The following is a 17,313-nucleotide window of genomic DNA, read 5'->3' as shown; positions in this document are numbered from 1 at the left end:
AGTGGCTAAAGTCCTCTCCTTGAACGCCCCAGGATCCCAAATGGGTACCCGTTCTAATTCTGGCAGCTCCATCTCCCATCCAGCTCCCTGCTTGTGGCCTGGGAAAGCAGTCGAGGACAGCCCAAAGCCTTGTGACCCTCTTGCACCCGCGTGGGAGACCCGGAAAGAAGTTCCTGGCTTCGGATCAGTGCAGCACTGGCCTTTGCAGTCACTTGGGGAGTGAATTATCAGACAGAAGATCTTCCTCTCTGTCTCTCCTCCTCTCTGTATATCTGACTTTGTAATAAAAAAAGTAAATAAATCTTAAAAGTTGTTTTTAATAAATAAAACAACTATCCTGGGCCCAGTAACATAAATAATTCATACTGCCTCATCCTGTTCATAATCCTTTTGCTGCCTTCTGCGATATTACAAACCAGGTTGTAATGAGTGCCTCTGGCTCCTCCTAGTGACTCAGAAGGCAAGTGACGCGCCTGCGCTTTCCATCGGTATCCGGAAACGTTCTAGATACGCGTAGAAGCAGCCCCCCGACAGTCCTTCAGATTGGTCTGGTCCAGGCTGGGGGCGGGCCTTTCTTCCGGCTCCGCCCCGGAAACCAGCCGAGGGCGCCTGTGATTGGTGTGGGCCTCGGGAGGCGGGCTCCGAGCGGGGCGCGGGGTCCTTTGATCCGGTCCCGGCGTCCGCTGGGTGGTAGGCGGCATGGCCGCTGCTGGCGGGGACCCGGGGCCGGAGGGCGCTGCCGCTGCCCCTGCCGCCGCCGCTGCCGACACGTTCCGCTTCAGCTCGGAGCCCACGCTCGAGGACGTGTAAGCAGCCCGGGCCGGGGTGTGGGGTCGGCGCGCTCTTCCCCTCCTCGTGACTGCGGAGCGCGGCTCCAGCAGCCCACCCGTGCACGCCTGAGGCGGGAACAAGTGGGTCTTACGCTCTTAATATTAGGAGTCCCCTCTTCCGTCCCAACCTTGGCGAGGTTTCGAACTGCAGACTTAGCGGCACGGGAGAGTGACGAAAAGGCCGCAAGTGAGAGTCGGGCTGAAATCCCTGCACGGCGGGGGTGTGGAGTGGGGTTGCCCAGCAGAGTCCAGGAGTGAGGGGATTAACTGCTGCAAGCCGTGGGTCCCGTTCCCCTGGGGTGGGCAGGCCCCCACAGTCACCCCGACCCTCATTCGGTGTCCCGTTGTAGCCGGCGCCTGCATGCTGCCTTCGCCGCTGAACGAGATTGGGAGCAGTTCCACCAGCCTCGGAACCTCCTCCTGGCCCTGGTCGGGGAAGTCGGGGAGCTGGCAGAGCTCTTGTGAGTACGCGGGTGTTGGGGGCCAGCAGTGATTGGAGCACTCGACACTGGTGGATGCCATTCATTCCCTCCTCAAGGGCCTGGGCCGGGGCGGGTGTCGGGTATAAAAACGGGAGAGAGAGAGGTGTCCATGGCTTGTGACCGCTGCCTCCCAGGCTGGGGAACTGGGGTGTTCTGTGGAGGACCCGTTCGGGGTGTTGCGAGGGTGGGGAACACGCAGGAAAAGGGCCACTTGGGGAAACACCTGATACTCAGTGTGAAAAAGATCAGGGAATCTTTGTGCCCCAAGTGAGCACTTAATATACATCTACTGAGTGAGTGATGGGCTGGGCCAGAGAGTGATCGCTAGGGTGGAGCAGGCTCCTGCTGACACGCCACAGGGCTGATGGGTGAGAACAGAGGGTGTGAGGCTAGCCGCTACCTCACTCCCCAAATGGCTGCAGTAGACAGAGCCAGGAGCCTGGAGCCTCCTCTGGGTCTCCTACAGGTGTACCGGGGCCCAAGTCCTCTGCTACTTTCTATGGTCCATCAGCAGGGAGGTGGAGCCAGTGCCCATATGGAAATGAGACAGTGCCCGCCCCTAAGTAAACCAGTTTTAAAAGATCCTGAATTGCCATAGATAGGTTCTGTGAGGAAAGGAACACAGGTAATGAGACCGAAGGCTTTTCCAAGGTGACACCTGAGGCCCAAAAAACCACAGCGATCCTGTAATGGGCAGATCTGCGGTCGGAGAAGCAGGAGGGCAGGCCTCCAAGGGCCTGGGACAGGACAGCAGCAAACCGTGATGGGGTGGGGAGCACGGGGCAGGGTCAGCCCCGGTGGGTCCTGGGAAGTTCCAGGAGATGTGACCCTGGGGCCATGGCAGGCGGTTGAGGGGTAGAACTATGCCTCCTCAGGCAGTGTTTCCTGGGACCCAGGTGGGTAGGGTTGTCCTTGGGGAACTGCCGGGAGTGAGAGTTCAGGGCTGTGAGTTCCAGGGTGCTCCTGGGGGAGGCGGAATCCCTGTGCCACCTGGCTTCCATGTGTGTCTCTACATGTTGTATGTGTTTTCTGTCCCCCTTGCCAGTCAGTGGAAGCCTGATGAGGAACCTGGCCCCCAAGCCTGGCCCGCCCGCGACCGGGCAGCCCTGGAAGAGGAACTCAGTGACGTCCTCATCTACCTCGTGGCCCTGGCAGCCCGCTGTCGCGTGGATCTGCCCCGCGCAGTGCTCTCCAAAATGGACACCAACCGGCGACGCTATCCAGTCCACCTGTCCCGCGGCTCTGCCCGGAAGTATACAGACTTGGGCCAAGAGGCCGCCTCTGAAGATCAGGCCCCGGCCTAGCAACACGGACCGGGGTCCATCCACATTTAGCCTGGCCATGGAGCTCAAGCTTCTAGACCTTTCCTCACAGAGCCTTGCTCTGAGATCTGTTGTCCACCAGCTTTCTGGCAGGTGGCTTCTTGGTGTTCTCTCTCCCAATAAATGTTCTGGGTAACAGCTTCCAGATTGTTCCCTACTGGTCAGGGGGTATCTGAGCAGGTGCTACAGAGACAGACGCTAGGGGTACCCCTGAGTCCGATTCTCTCTCTGGCCACCTGCTAGACAAAGGCAGGTGAAACTCCTGGGAGGTGTCTCATATACAGCCCTTTCCCCTCTGCCACCAGGCCTGAAGAGGAGGGGAGAGGTAGTGGGCTAAGATTCAGGTGTTGCCTTGGAAGCCTTCCCAGGCAGGCGACAGTCATGAGCTGGGAAACCCCAGCGCCAGCCTGATGGCGTGCTGAAGATGGGGCCTTCGAGGGTGGGGTGGGATAAGACTTAGAGCACATGCTGTTGTTTATAGCACCTGTCTTTTCAACTCAGAACTGTTGGCAGGGGCCTCAAGTCGGGGACAGGTGTCACGTGTGCAGCACATGACCAGGCTGCCCCTGCCTCCTCAGAGATCGCCCCGTGTCTGACCCATTGCCACCCTGTGTGGGGGTGTGACCTTGAGTACTGGATGCCTCTCTGAGACACCAGTGGTTGCCTTCCCCACACATGGGGTGAGGCAGCACTGGGTCTCCCTCCAGACAAAAGCAGCAAGCCGCCAGCCACGGGGATCCTCTGGGAGTGCTGTCCGCCTCGCCCACTGACTCCACCTCACACTGCCATTTGCTCCCCCACCCCAGCTGCCGCGGCCCAGCTGACTGTTGGCGAGACACCTCAGACAAGACAGGTGCCTGGCTCCCTGCTTGCCTCCGGCAACCCTGTCTCACCCCTGCTCTGCACCTGGGCTCACAGGCTCCCAGCCTGTGGTCTGAGTAGATATGTCCCACATATGGTAAAACCCCTGCCATCTGCTTGGCGTTCCGTACCCAAATCTTGGCGACAGTGTCCAGCAGTTGACCAGGAAAAGACAAATGAGAGCAGTCACACATGCCCAACATGTCCTTCGTTCCTGGGTCCCTGGGGGTTCCCACATTGCAGCAGTCCTTAGAGACTTCAGGCTTCTTCAGCTCTGTCCTTGATGCAGACCAGGCTGCTGTTGGAGACCCACCGGTTCAAAAACACATTCCCCGGGATAGCGGACTGCAATGGCTTGTTTCTGGGCCACTGCTGTGTCAGTATCTGTGACAACCGGGATAAACAATTCACCTAACTTTGGGGTGTCCTGAGAATTGAGGCATCTTGCTACCCTGCATGTGCCTGCGGCGGTGCCTGCTGCGCTGAACTCTGTCTGCATCGCGCTGTTGTGCTCGCGGTGGGACCTCCGCCCACTGCAAGACGATTGTCGCTTAGGTTCGAAGGCCACCTCTCCACCCACCTCACTCACAGGCACGGGTGGGTGGAGGGTAAAATACTTTATTCATTAACGCGGGCCACAGGGCCACAGGATTGCACTGAAGGGGGAGTGGGCACGCTCTCCAGGGACCCCGGCAAGGTATTCGCCCTTTGTCCCTGTCCCTGGGCCACCACACACCTGCCCGTCCCACCTTTCCCCGGAGCCGCGTACTGGGGCAGGGTGAGTACGTCGAGGGCCAAGTCCCCGCCCAGCGGCGACTGGGCCGGCAGCTCAACTGCCTTCGCACTCCGGGCAGCGCTCGGTGGCGGTGGCCGCTGTGGCGCCGGCCGGCAGCTTAAAGTCCCGGCCACAGCCGGCGCAGATGTAGAGGCGGCGGCGCATGTGCGCGCGCCGGTGGCGGATGAAATGCGAGCTGAGGCGGAAGCGGCGCCCGCACTCGGAGCACGGGTAGGGCCGCTCGCCGGTGTGCGTGCGCGCGTGCTCCGCCAGGTTGGAGCGGTGGCCGAAGCGCCGGCCGCAGACAGAGCAGCGGTGTGGCTTCTCGCCCGTGTGCACGAGCCGGTGCTTGGCCAGCGCCGAGCTCTGCGCGAAGCGCGTGCCGCAGTCGGCGCAGGCGTAGGGCCGCTCGCCGGTGTGCGTGCGCCGGTGGCGCGCCAGGCACGAGCTGCCGCCGAAGGCGCGCCCGCAGTCCGGGCACGCGTACGGCTTCTCGCCCGTGTGCACGCGCAGGTGCTGCGCGTAGTTGGAGCTCTGCGCGAAGCGGCGGCCGCAGTGCGCGCAGGCGTACGGCTTCTCGCCGGTGTGGCGCCGCCGGTGCTGCCGCAGGTTCGAGGCGGCCGAGAAGCGCTTGTCGCACTCCGGGCACTCGTAGGGCCGCTCGCCCGTGTGCGTGCGGCCGTGTTTGGTCAACGCCGACTTCTGCGAGAAGCGCCGGCCGCACTCCGTGCACGCGAACGGCCGCTCGCCCGTGTGCGTCCGTGCGTGCTTGGCCAGCGTGGAGCGACGCGCGAAGGCGCGGCCACAGTCGGGACACGCGTGGGGGCGCGCCGGATCGACCGGGGGCGCTGGCGCCTGGCTCGGGACCTGCGGGGAAAGGAGAGGCGGGACAGGTCAGCCGAGGCCTCCTCAGGGCTGCAAGCCCTGTGTCTCAGTTGCTGTGGTCTGCGGAGGCTGGGACGCTTTGTGCACATCCGGTGAAAACATACGTACCACAGTGCGCATTCCTGCTGGTTTTATTACTTCAACAGACGTGTACTGGGTGTGTGCGGTGTGCTGGCCCATGTTAGGTAAATAATTGGGCATTAAGCCTGGGGACCCTCCAGCTCCCTGCTTATGGCCTGGGAAAGGGAAAGGGATCCTGCACCCATGTGAGCGACCTGGAAGAACATCCTGGTTCCTGGCTCCGGATCAGCTCAGCTCAGCCCTTGCAGCCATTTGGGGAGTAAAGGAGCAGATGGAGAATCTCCGTGTCCTCTCTCTGTAACTCTCTTTCAAATAAAAATAAATGAATCTTTTTAAAAGGAAAGCTCATGCTTTCAGGACGAATGGACAAGGAGCACTCGCCGGCACAGGGGCTCAGTGAGGGCTTTGCATGGTCTTCTGCCATCTTGCTGGTGTGATAAGCAAATATCTGCAGGAGGCTGTGCACCCCAGAAAGGTGCCCAACAGCAGAAGCCCCAGGGCAGTCTGCCTGTTCCAGAAATAGCAAGAAACAGCGCTTAAAATGGGGAGAGGAGGGAAGAGGGGTGTGATTAGCCCAGAAGGACTCAACCTGTGAATATAAAGAACCACCACAGGGGATGGCGGAGGGTCCTGAGCTAGGCAGGTGTCTTTATGAGGCATCTCAAGAGGTTCCTGAAGCTGTTCAGACTGAGAAGAGAGAAGCAGAGACGAGCAGGCAGACACGAGAGTCCAGGGAGGCTGAAGCAGAAAGTGCAGGTGGTAGACTTCTGCAATGCATCCGCCATTTGCGGCACCAGAAGTCACAACAGATTAGAGATGTGAAGGAAACAAGGAGTTGAAAGGAATCCCAGATGTCTGGGCTTTGCCTCTGTGGAGGGCAGAGAGGAAGTTGAAGTGAGAGAAGCCAGTGGGAGGTGATGTGTAAGACCTGGACAGCCAGTGGTCACTCCTTGACCTGCTTGGAACCCGGAGCCGAGGCCTTGGCTGGGGATATGACCAGAACCTGCACACAAGAGGCAGGCACCCAGAGAACAGGCAGTGACCAGGAGAGCAGGCGGAGTCCGCGAGGGAGGAGGGCCAGGACAGAGGCCAGCTCCTTCAATAAATGAAGACACAGCACCTGAGCAAGCTGTGAGGCGAAGGTCCAGGACAAAAACCCAGTGCTGTTATGGGAAAGAAAAAATCTGCCCACAACCCTGCTTGATGAGGTCTGGGCTGGTAGAGGTAGCATCACACAAAGGAAATAATGCTTTAAAAAAGGCAGGTGGGGCTGGTGCCATGACTCAAGGATGATCCTCTGCCTGCAAGCACCAGCCTCCCCTGCAAGCACCGGTTCTAATCCCGGCACCACTTCCCATCCAGCTCCCTCCTTGTGGCCTGGGAAAGCAGTAGAGGATGGCCCAGGGCCTTGGGACCCTGCACCCACATTGCAGACTCAGAAATTTCACATTATCAGATACATATATATATAAGAGTAAAATCTGGTCACAAAATGGAGTCACTTTGGTTCAGGCCTGCATAGGTTTGCTAACCTGCCCTATATGCTTCTGTACAAAAGCTTTTGCCAGTTTCCTGCTTTTTGGGCCAGATCACTAGGCTAACATGCCTTGCCAGCAAGCCTTGGTTCCAGAAATCAATAGTGTATGATTTATTCACTCATTGTTCCCACGACTGCCTCCTGTGGCTGCTCGAGCCCACCCTTTGTCCCCGAGGCAGCCTCCTGTGGTTGCCCATCTCACCTGGTTCCCATGACTGTATAACTCACTCTTTCTATAAAAACCCGTCTAATTCTCACCTCAGGGTCAGTCTCTGAAGGAGGGCTGACCCCAGCCGGTTGGTACCTGCCTCTTCAATAAACTTCGCTGCTTAGCAGAGTTGTCTGGGCTGCACTTTTTGGGAAGAGGCTCAGGTTGGATGCAACATAAGAAATGCAGCGTGCATGTATGTTTATGTCGGTCAGTACCAACCACATATATCTTGTCTAGTACCATCCGTGGATGGGGCATCTCCCCACCAATGGTGGTCTAGGGAGGGAGTTCCTGACTGCTCCCTGCTCTCCCCCTGCCCCAAGGCTGCAGCCTTGGCTACCTGCCCCAGGGACGCAAGGTTAAATGGAAATGCAACTTGATATTTTCAATGGAGAAACGTGCTGGCACAGTCTGAATCCAACTCCACTCTTTGCAGGCTCTCTCTCACCTGCTTGTTGGCATCTGTTGGGTGAATCACAAAACCTCCTCCATGGTGGGGACAACTGTTCTCATTTCTTTGACTCTTGCCCTATTTAACCCCCTACACACCCTTCTAGAAGGTGCTGGTGACCAACCTCAGACTGCCTCAGGCTGGGCAGTGATTTAGGAAAAAGAAACGGCCTGGGGGGCAGCCAGTCTGGAAGGTCGGGACTTGCCTAGGAGGGAGGATCCTGGGAAGGGGCTGAGTCTAGGGGTTGGCACTGTGGTGCAATGCAATAAGCTGTTGCCTGTGACACTGGCTTTCCAGATAGGACACCAGCTTGAGTCCTGGGCTTCAGCTGTTGACTTCTGGCTTTGGGCTGGACCAGCCCCAGCTATGGTGGCCATTTGCAGAGGAAACCAGTATATGGAAGATCAACACCTCTCTCTTTTTCTTTCTCTTATCCACCTTTCAAATAAATAAAATCAGTATTTTTAAAGAGGTGGGTGGTACTGAATATAGCTCATAAAGACCCTGAGAGAGCCACTTCCTTTCTCTGCTTCAGTGGCAGTCTTAAAAAGTATATATATAAAATTTACTTGAAAGGCAGAGTTACAGAAAGAGAGTGAGCAGAGATCTTCCATCTGCTGGCTCACTCCACAAATGGTCAAACAGCCAGGGCTGAACCGAAAGCCGGGAGCCAGTAGCTTCTTTAGGGTCTCTCAAGTACTGCAGGGGCTCAAGGACTTCAGCCATGCTCTGCTGCTTGCCTAGGCCATAAACAGGAAGCTGGATGGGAAGCAGAGCAGCCAGGAAACGAACCAGCATCTCTATGGGATGCTGGAGCTACAGCGTGAAGGATCAACTTACTATGCCACAACACTAGCCCCTCAGTGGCAATCTTTAGTCAGGCTAGGAGAGATGAAAATCCCCCAACAGGAGGTGCACAGACTTTCTTATTATTATATATTTGCTTTCAGGTGTGTGTGTGTGTGTGTATCAGAGCCTCACAGTCTCATCAAGGGTATTGGTTAAATGAAGGTCAATTTATTTAACAAAATAATGTGAATCTAGCTGAACTGAAACATTGTTCAGTAAATAATGTGAGAGCAGCACATGAATGACACACATGCTTGACAGTTAACAAAGGAGTTGGCATTGTGGCATAGCTAGCTAATCTTCTGTATGCAGCATTGGCATCCCTTATGGGCACCGGTTCATGTCCCGACTGCTCCACTTCCCATCCAGCTCCCTGCTTGTAGTCTGGGAAAACAGTAGAGGACAGTCTAAAGCCTTGGGATGTTGCACCCGTGTGGGAGACCCAGAAAAAAGTTCCTGGCTCCTAGCTTTGGATCAGCTCAGCTCTGCCTGTTGTACCATTTGGGGAATGAATCAGCAAGTAGAAGAGTCTCTCTCTGTCTTTCCCTCTCTCTCTACAACTCTGACTTTCCAAGTAAAACAAATAAACCTTTTTAAAAATACTTAAAAATTAAAAAAATCCATGAAAGGACGGGGCCTCCTATGTCTTACAACAATTCCACAGAAGAATAAATAGCACTGGGCCCAGGGTGACACAAATCAGTACCCATATTGGATCTCAGTGCTTGCAAGGGGAAGATTTGGCCACTGAGCCCTCATGCCAGGCCCCAGGTCCTACTTTTGTAATTCATAATGATGACATGGGGCAGGCATTATGACACATCGCTTAGGCTGCTGCCTGGCATACTTGCATCATATGTCACAGAGCCTGGTTCTGGCCCTGGCTGCAGCCTGACCAAGGCACCTGGCTGCTAAGGCACACTCTAGTGAGCAGTGGAGGATGGCTTGATTAGGTTCCTGCTGCCCACATGGGAGACCCGCACTGAGTTTTAAACTCCTGGGCTTCAGCCTGGCCCAGCCCTGGCTATTTGCAAGCATCTGGGGAGTGAACAGAAGCTCTTTCTCATTCAAATAAAAATATGGGTAATGGTGTTAGGTTCTCTACATTGTCATTTTGAAATCTCACAGTACTTTGGTCTAGGTACCTTTTACAAATGAGACTTAGAAGTTAGGTTAGGTAAGTACCCAAAGTCATGCAAGTTACAGAGCCAAGACTTTGAACTGGAAACCTGGTATGCTTTAAGGCACCCAGCCTCTTGGTCAGGCCTTCCTCTGGGCCCTTCTGGTGGGAGGTAACCTCCCCCTTTGCAGTGCAAGGTAGGAAACAAGCCCCCAGGTGCTCCGCAGATCACAGCGTGAGCAGCATGGGGACCCTGTCGGAGACAGAGGCTCACGTCCCAGCCCTCCACCCCATGTACTTGGTCAAGATCTTCATTTGAACAAGATCCCGGATACCTGTTGACAAATGAAGAAACCTGTCGTAGGAGAGAGAAGAGCGACCCCTGGAGGCAGCAGGTGGAGAAGGTGAGGCCAGTCCCATAGCAGGGTGGGCAGCACCTCAGAGGTGCAACCGGGGCTGATCTGTGAGGAGCTGGGCTGGGGTGCATATTCCAGGAGTCAGAGATGCAACCAAGAGAGCTCTGAATGCCAGGTAAGACCTGTTCCAAAGGACAGAGGCACGTGGATGGTCATGGAGCCCTCTGAAAAAACCTTTCCTGCGCCCTAAATGACAGGCTAGATTATGATAGGCAGGGAGTGAATACTCCAGACGCCCAATGCAGCATGATCGGGGTCAAGTGACTGGCAGGGGACTGGATGATGATGCAGCCTCACAGGATGTCCACTAAGGGAAGACACTTCTGAGATCACCAAGTTACAGAGAAATGAGGCCAGTGCGCTGGCTTGCAGCTGGGTCTAGGACACCTGGAATCCTCAGTTCTACTCTCTCTCTTCCTCCAAAGCCTTCCTCCTGGAGAACACCCCACAGACTGGCACTCAAAAGCCTCCTGCTACTGTCCCATTCCACAGGTGAAAAAGCTGAGGCAGAGCTGGTACATGCAGGGGATCAGAACTGGCCATGATACCACTTAAGAGTGTGGCCCTATGTGCATTCCCTGACTGGTCAGGCCAATCCTCCAGTGTGGTCCCTTCTCCCCATCACCATGGCTACCGCCTCAGCCAACACTGGTCCCATGAGCCCCAAGCAGCCCATCCTGCTCCTCAACAGAAAACCCAAGTCCAGCTCTCGTGGGACTTCCGGAGTCCCAGCACTGCACAGCCTAAAGCAGGACACCCAGGTTTCCTGCCCTGGCTTTCCAGGCCTTTTCCTCTTTGGCCCCAATTGCCTTTCTAGTCCCACTCCTCTGAGCTTGGCTCCTGCTTCCAGAATGCCCCTCCATTTGTCAACACCCCCTATGTAAGCCTTCCAGGCCCAAGTCAACCATGAGCATGGTGAAGAGCTCTCCGCTGCAAGGCGCTCTCTCTCAAGGCCTCCAAGCTGGCTTCCGGTCACCCCGGTCCTCAGCGTTCAGCTCAGAAAGGCCTTGATGAAAAGAAGTTGAAAACTCTCCAGCAGGATGACCTAGCCGGTGGCCCTGAACTTCCAAGGGAAGAAGAAACGGCAGCCAATATTGACATGTTTATTATGTGCCAAATGTGGTTCTAATTATTTCTATCTTAAGAATTTATTCACTTGGGCCTGGCGGCGTGGCCTAGCTGCCAAAGTCCTCGCCTTGAATGCGCCGGGATACCATATGGGTGCCGGTTCTAATCCTGCAGCTCCACTTCCCATCCAGTTCCCTGCTTGTGGCCTGGGAAAGCAGTCGAGGATGGCCCAAAGCCTTGGGACCCTGCACCCACGTGGGAGATCTGGAAAAAGTTCCTGGATCCTGGCTTCGGATCAGCATAGTACCGGCCGTTGCGCTCACTTGGGGAGTGAATCATTGGACGGAAGATCTTTCTCTCTGTCTCTCCTCCTCTCTGTATATCTGATTTTCCAATAAAAATAAAATAAATCTTTAAAAAAATAATTTATTCACTTGAAAGCAGAGTGACAAAGAGAGGGAGTAGGGGCAGTGAGGGGTCAGATCTTCCACCTGCTCGTTCACCTCCCCAGATGCCTGAAATCACCCCAGGTCTAGGCCAGGCCAAAGCCAAGAGCCCAGGACTCCATTCAGGTCTTCCACATAGTGACAGGATTCCGAGTACTCGGCCAGCACCTGCTGCCCCCAGGGGACACTGCCAGGGAGGCATATTGGAGGCACAGCAGCTGGGACCAAAACTGGCACTCTGGTAGGGAATGTGGGCATCTCAATGTTGGCTTTGTGTGGTTGTCACAATGCCAGTCCCGGTTCTAATGCTTTCTTAAACCTTCACAACTCTAACAAGTAACTACTATTAGGATTTTGCCTTCTACCAATGGGGAAAGTGAGGTACAGAGAGGTAGAGGAACTTGACCTATGTCTCGGTAAGGCAGGCAGTGAAGTCCACCCCAAGCTCCGGGCTTGTTCTTAACTTCCAAGTCCAAGTGGAGGTGGGAGTGGGGCATAAACAGGGCCCTAAGGGGGTGACCGAGCTAGGAGGAGGGGCTGAGGAGGGGCCAAGAAGGATGCAAAAAACAGTTGAAAAGTAAAGATGAAAGAGGCCGCGCTAGGGAGCAGCCCCTGCCCCACGAGACACGCAATGCCCACCAGGGGGCAGCAGAGCTGTTTTTCCCTTAGGCCTGGGCCCTGCAGCTGGCCCTCCCCCTGGACCTAAACCTTCCTGGCTAAGGGCGGACCTGGGCCTGCGGGATTCTGGGAAGTGGAAACGTACCTGGTGACACGGTCTGGTGTGGGGAACTTGAACACAAACCTTACGGATAAAACACAGCCTTCCTCTGTGGCCTGCCTAACCCACCCACCCATTGTCACCCCAGCCTCACGGAGGGGCACAGTCACCCCTACCGCACTCCCACTTTGGCTCATGATGAGCCGTCTGCGCCTTCACTCAACTCTGTGTGGTCAGTTACCAGGCTGCCCCAAGCCTGTCTCTACTCTGTGAGGGGCAATTAGCGGGATGAAGGCTTAGCCCCGTGGGGAAGACGCTTGCATGCCACACCAGAATGCCTGGGTTCGCTCTTGGCTCCAGCCTCCTGCGCATGCGGACCCTGGGAGGCAGAGCGACAGCTCAAGCAATCAGGCTCCATGGGTGAGTCTCCTTCTCTGTCTCTCAATAAAAGAAGAGGAATAACTACCACGTACATCACAGACTCAAAGTGCTGTCACTTCCGAAGCTGTTACCTCCCAAAGTCTGAGTGCTCTTCCCGCCTCTGTGTTTGCCCACCCTGCCCCGCCATGCCTGAAACAGTCCATGTACCCCTACCCAGAACCCAAAGCTTCTTGGGGATTCAAGGTAGCTTCCTCTCCAGCACCCCACCTGGCACATGGAAGTCAGGCTGGTGGGCGGAAGGCAGGAGCCACCCTGACATTCCACCTCAGCGTCCAGGGGTGATATCCCGGGCTTCCCACTGTGGCTGGGGGGTGGGAGCAGAGGGGTTCAGACTATGCAACACGTACCTCCTTGTTGTCCACCGGGATCTTGAGTTTCACCACCTCATACTTCTCCTCCCCCTCCTCCTCCTCCCCCTTCACCAGCAGCACCATCTCCTCCTGCATCTCTTCCTCCTCTTCCTCCTCGCCCTGTTGCTCCCCGGGCATCTTGGAATCCTGCAGGGGGGAAGCTGGATCAGGAGCTCAGACCACCGAGCACCACCACCCTGGCCCTGACCCAAGGAAAGCAGCGCAGCCTAGATGGTTCCCACAGCTTACCCTGCTCCCCAGGTCCGGCCCTCCCCCCATCCAACCCCAGCCTGGATCCCCCCAAACCCTGCACGTTCACCCCACTCATCCCGGCATTCAAGGCCCTCAACAGTTCCAAATCTGCAAAGCCCGGAGTCGCCACCCACCCCGACGCTGAGTCACTCCCTGCAGCCCGGGTCGGCGCCCCGGGAGCTCCAGGGCTCGGGCTGGAGACGGCCTGGGGCGGGGACCCTGCGGGGGAGCGCAGGGACTCACCACCCCGGGATCGGCGCTCGCGCGGACCCAGGCCTGGGCGCCCGGCTGTGGGGCACTCGGCGAGGCCGCGGCGCCTGGGATGGGGTGGGGGCGGGGCCGTGGAGGCGGCCTCTCATTGGCCAAGCCGTACGGCCCCGCCCCTGGGGAGGAGCGCAGGGCGGCAGGGCGGCTGTTCATTGGACAGACCGCAAGACCCCGCCCCGGGGGAGGAGCGCAGCGGGCGGCCGGGCGGCTGGTCCCGAGTAGCCCGCACAGCGGCCGCCCTGCGCGCTCGTCCGGCGCCCCGGTGCCTGGCGCGGCCTCATCTCGCCTCCCACTGGCCTCGCAGCCGGGTTCTAACGTACACTCGCGGGCTTGTCTCCCACGACTGCCTCGGAGGTCCCGCCGCTTCCCCGCGCGGATTAGGCCACGTGCGCTCCCGGCCCGACCTGGGCCTCTTGCTGGCGCCCCGCCTGGAGGGTGGACCCCGCTGCCTCCTTACCTCTCACTTCTTCCCTTCCCTCGTTTTCTTTTTCCTTCTTCCCTCTTTTTTTTTTTCTCTCGGTGTCTCCTGTCCCCGAGAAATCTGGTGCGGGGGTGCCTTGCTGTGCACTTGTCGGGGTCACAGCCCATGTTACTTCAAGTTCAGGCAGAGGGCCTACAGATTAGGTGTGGGAGCAACCCTGCCAACCAACAGAGCCTCAGAAGGAAATTTAGGTGCCCAGGGCCAAATCCAGTCCCTAACTACCGGAGTAGTTTATTTTGCCCTCAGGATGTTTTCTTTAAAAATAAAAAAACCTGTGGGGTTATCATTACAAATTACTTAAAAATAAATAAATAAGGTCCATCCTAAGGCACCTGTGTGGAAGACCTGCAGAGAGTTCACCTTTGGCCTTTGCGGCCATTTAGGGAAGATCTATCTGTCTGTCCTCTGGGTCAACCTGATCTGCCTATCCAATGTTTTTTTTTAAATTACACAAATAAATAGATATCACTTGAGACAAAAGAAGTACCAATTGCAAGCTTTAATTTCCAGCATCTAAACATTGGGATGCTTCTTCAAAAGTCTGTATTTCCCACATCAGCAAAAAGCAGATAATCTGGGCATAGCGGCATGGCCTAGCGACTTTGAACGTAGTGGGATCCCATATGGACGCCGGTTCTAATCCCGGCAGCTCCACTTCCCTTCCAGCTCCCTGCTTGTGGCCTGGGAAAGCAGTTGAGGACGGTGGCCCAATGCCTTGGGATCCTGCACCCATGTGGGAGACCTGGAAGAGGTTCCTAGATCCTGGCTTCGGATCGGCGCAGTACCAGCTGTTCTGTTCTACTCACTTGGGGAGTGAATCATCAGACAGAAGATCTTCCTCTCTGTCTCTCCCCCTCTCTGCATATCTGACTTTGTAATAAAAATAAATAAATCTTAATCCCCCGCCAGAAAAAGCAGATAATCGCATTCCCCCATTTTATGAATGGGGCAGATCCAAGAAAGGGCTACAAAGAAGCAGCCTTCAGCAAGTGCCTACAATCTGTTGTTCCTGTAGAGTTGGCCCTGAGAGGGTCAGTAACAGTGTTTCCCTTGCACCAAAGAGCAAACACCCCAGGAGAAGGGACAACGGGCGGGGGCTGGCTAATGCCCATGCCCACCCTGTGCTCCTTGACTGGCAGGAATTTGCTCTCCTGGGAATCAGGCTCCCTGAGGACTCTGGGCCAGAGCAGGGATCCAACCCAAACCCCAGGCTGCATCGCCTGGCTGTGGGGATTACACCTACTCCAGCTGTGCTGGGAGGAGGGCAGATGCCTGGGCATTCACACGCACCAGCCCCCAAAGCCACTTTGATTTGTGTTCATCTCTTTTTCTTAATTTTTAAAGATTTGTGTATTTTTATGAAAGGCAGATTTAAAGAGAGGAGGATAAACAGAGCTTCCACCTGCTGATTCACTCCCCAAGTAGCCTCAAGGACCGCAGCTATGTCAGTCCGAAGCCAGGAGCCAGGAGCTTCCTCGAGGTCTCCCAAGCAAGTACAGGATCCCAAGGCTTTGGGCCATCCTCCACTGCTTTCCCAGGCCACAAACAGGGAGCTGGATGGGAAGTGGAGCATCCAGGACACAAATGGTGCCCTTATGGGATCCCAGCGCATGCAAGGTGAGGAATTTAGCCACTAGGATACTGCATTGGGCCTGGGGCCCTTTTTAAAAAATTATCTTTTTTTAAAACATTTTTAAAAAAGATTTATTTATTTTTATTGAAAAGTCAAATATATAGAGAGGAGGAGAAACAGAGAGGAAGATCTTCCATCCGATGATTCACTCCCCAAGTGACCACAACGGCTGGTGCTGCGCTGATCCAATGCCAAGAGCCAGGAACTTCCTCCAGGTCTCCCACACGGGTACAGGGTCCCAAGGCCTTGACCTGTCCCCGACTGCTTTCCCAGGCCACAAGCAGGGAACTGGATGGGAAGTGGAGCTGCCGGGATTAGAACCGGCGCCCATATGGGATCCCAGGCACATTCAAGGCAAGGACTTTAGCTGCTAGACCCTATCTTTCTTTCTTTTTTAAGATTTATTTTTATTGGACAGTCAGATATACTGAGAGGAGAGAGAGAAGATCTGTCTGCTGATTCACTCCCCAAGCACCTGGAACAACTGGAGCGGAGCCAATCCGAAGACAGGAGCCAGGAGCCGCTTTCAGGTCTCACACACAGGGTGCAGGGTCCCAGAGCTTCGGGCCAATCTCAACTGCTTTCCCAGGCCACAAGCAGGGAGTTGGATGGGAAGCAGGGCTGCCAGGATTACAACCAGTGCCCATTTGGGATCCCAGCACGTGTGAGGTGAGGACTTTAGCCTCTAAGCTATCAAGCCAGGCTCTTATTTTATCTTTAATATTGTTTACATAGTTGAGAGGGATGCACACCCATGTGGATCTCCAATTAGGGTAGGAAGGGGTGGGTGGGACAAATGTTGCAATTTTTTTCCTCCTGTGTCCACAGTGAGGGAAGGGGAGGGACCATTGCTTTTACCAAAGTACATCAGCAGGCACAGATAGGGAGCTATTTGATGACATCTGATGACACCTTAAACGAAGTGTTCCAAGTGGAGTGATTTGATAGTTCAGAGATATCATCGGCACTGTTACACTAGGGTGGTGAAAATCTTTCCAAGGTCTACTGGCAAATTAAATCCACCTCAGTGCAGCGACAGGCCCAGGAACATGTTGCAAAGCTTGGCCAGGAGAGTTGACCTGCCTAGTTTGCATTACAGCATATGAGAGTCATGCTCTGCTGCCCGAGAAGATGGTGCTGATATGGGATTCTTGAACCACAGGTGGAAGATTAACCTACTACACTACACTGCGCCCAAGGCACTTCTAACATCATAAAAAACAACCTCAGGTAGTGTGCCAGATTAGCCTTCTGAGATGAGACAGACAGGCACCGAGGCAGTGAGGTCTGTTTCCGTGGGTGTTGTAACAGTCTGTTCACAGTGACAGTACTGCAGAGTGGTCTTATTTTATTTCCCTTTTTCTCAATCACACTTGAAAGTTGCTCTCTGCCAGTGGCAAGAGGACAGTATGTTGGAGCACTCAGCAATTTCCAGGCAGCAACCAGGAAGCTCACTCATCTCTTGTGTGAAAATCTCAGAAGCCAGAAACTTGGACTCAGAAATCTCAGAAACTTGGACTGTGCTTTCCATCAGCTTTTCATCTTTCTTTTGTAAACAAGGTAAGACAGAGAATCATCCGTCTACTGTCTACTGTTTTTTTTCCCCCCAAATGGCCACCATGACTAGAGCTGACCTGATCCAAAGCTGGGAGCCAGGAGCTTCTTTTTGGGTTTCCCACATGTGTAGGGGGCCCAAGTTTGAGCCACCTTCTGTTGCTTTCCCAAGCCATATGCAAAATGCTGGATAAGAAGTGGAGCAGGTAACACACTGGGATCCCATCCAGTTCCTTGCTTGTGGCTTGGGAAAGCAGTGGAGGATGGCCCAAAGCCTCGGGAC

At 55.4% G+C, this 17,313-nt stretch overlaps 2 protein-coding genes across 3 annotated transcripts; one reads left to right on the top strand and one right to left on the bottom strand.

The window, feature by feature from the left end:
• Positions 1-606: 606 nt before the first annotated feature.
• On the top strand, positions 607-2,772 carry DCTPP1 (dCTP pyrophosphatase 1). The gene is made up of 3 exons (XM_004587141.2): positions 607-806; positions 1,181-1,291; positions 2,358-2,772. Exons 1-3 carry the CDS (start codon positions 700-702, stop codon positions 2,614-2,616), a joined length of 477 nt encoding a protein of 158 aa, XP_004587198.2. The 5' UTR covers positions 607-699; the 3' UTR covers positions 2,617-2,772.
• A 1,327-nt stretch (positions 2,773-4,099) lies between these two features.
• On the bottom strand, positions 4,100-13,484 carry ZNF771 (zinc finger protein 771). Of its 2 annotated transcripts, none has more exons than XM_004586884.3 (3): positions 13,339-13,484; positions 12,841-12,990; positions 4,100-5,137 (listed from the first exon to the last, which is right to left on the bottom strand). In XM_004586884.3, the coding sequence occupies exons 2-3, from the start codon at positions 12,979-12,981 to the stop codon at positions 4,325-4,327; spliced, it is 954 nt and encodes a 317-aa protein (XP_004586941.1). In that variant the 5' UTR covers positions 12,982-12,990; positions 13,339-13,484; the 3' UTR covers positions 4,100-4,324. The 2 variants fall into 2 exon arrangements, with proteins under 2 accessions (XP_004586941.1, XP_058536497.1); XM_058680514.1 differs by having other exon boundaries at positions 13,230-13,416.
• Positions 13,485-17,313: the final 3,829 nt, after the last annotated feature.

Source organism: Ochotona princeps, chromosome 24 (assembly GCF_030435755.1).
Source record: "Ochotona princeps isolate mOchPri1 chromosome 24, mOchPri1.hap1, whole genome shotgun sequence".
NCBI lineage: Eukaryota > Metazoa > Chordata > Mammalia > Lagomorpha > Ochotonidae > Ochotona > Ochotona princeps.
The sequence above is the reverse complement of the archived record's forward strand: the minus strand, read 5'-3'. Positions and strand labels throughout refer to the sequence as shown.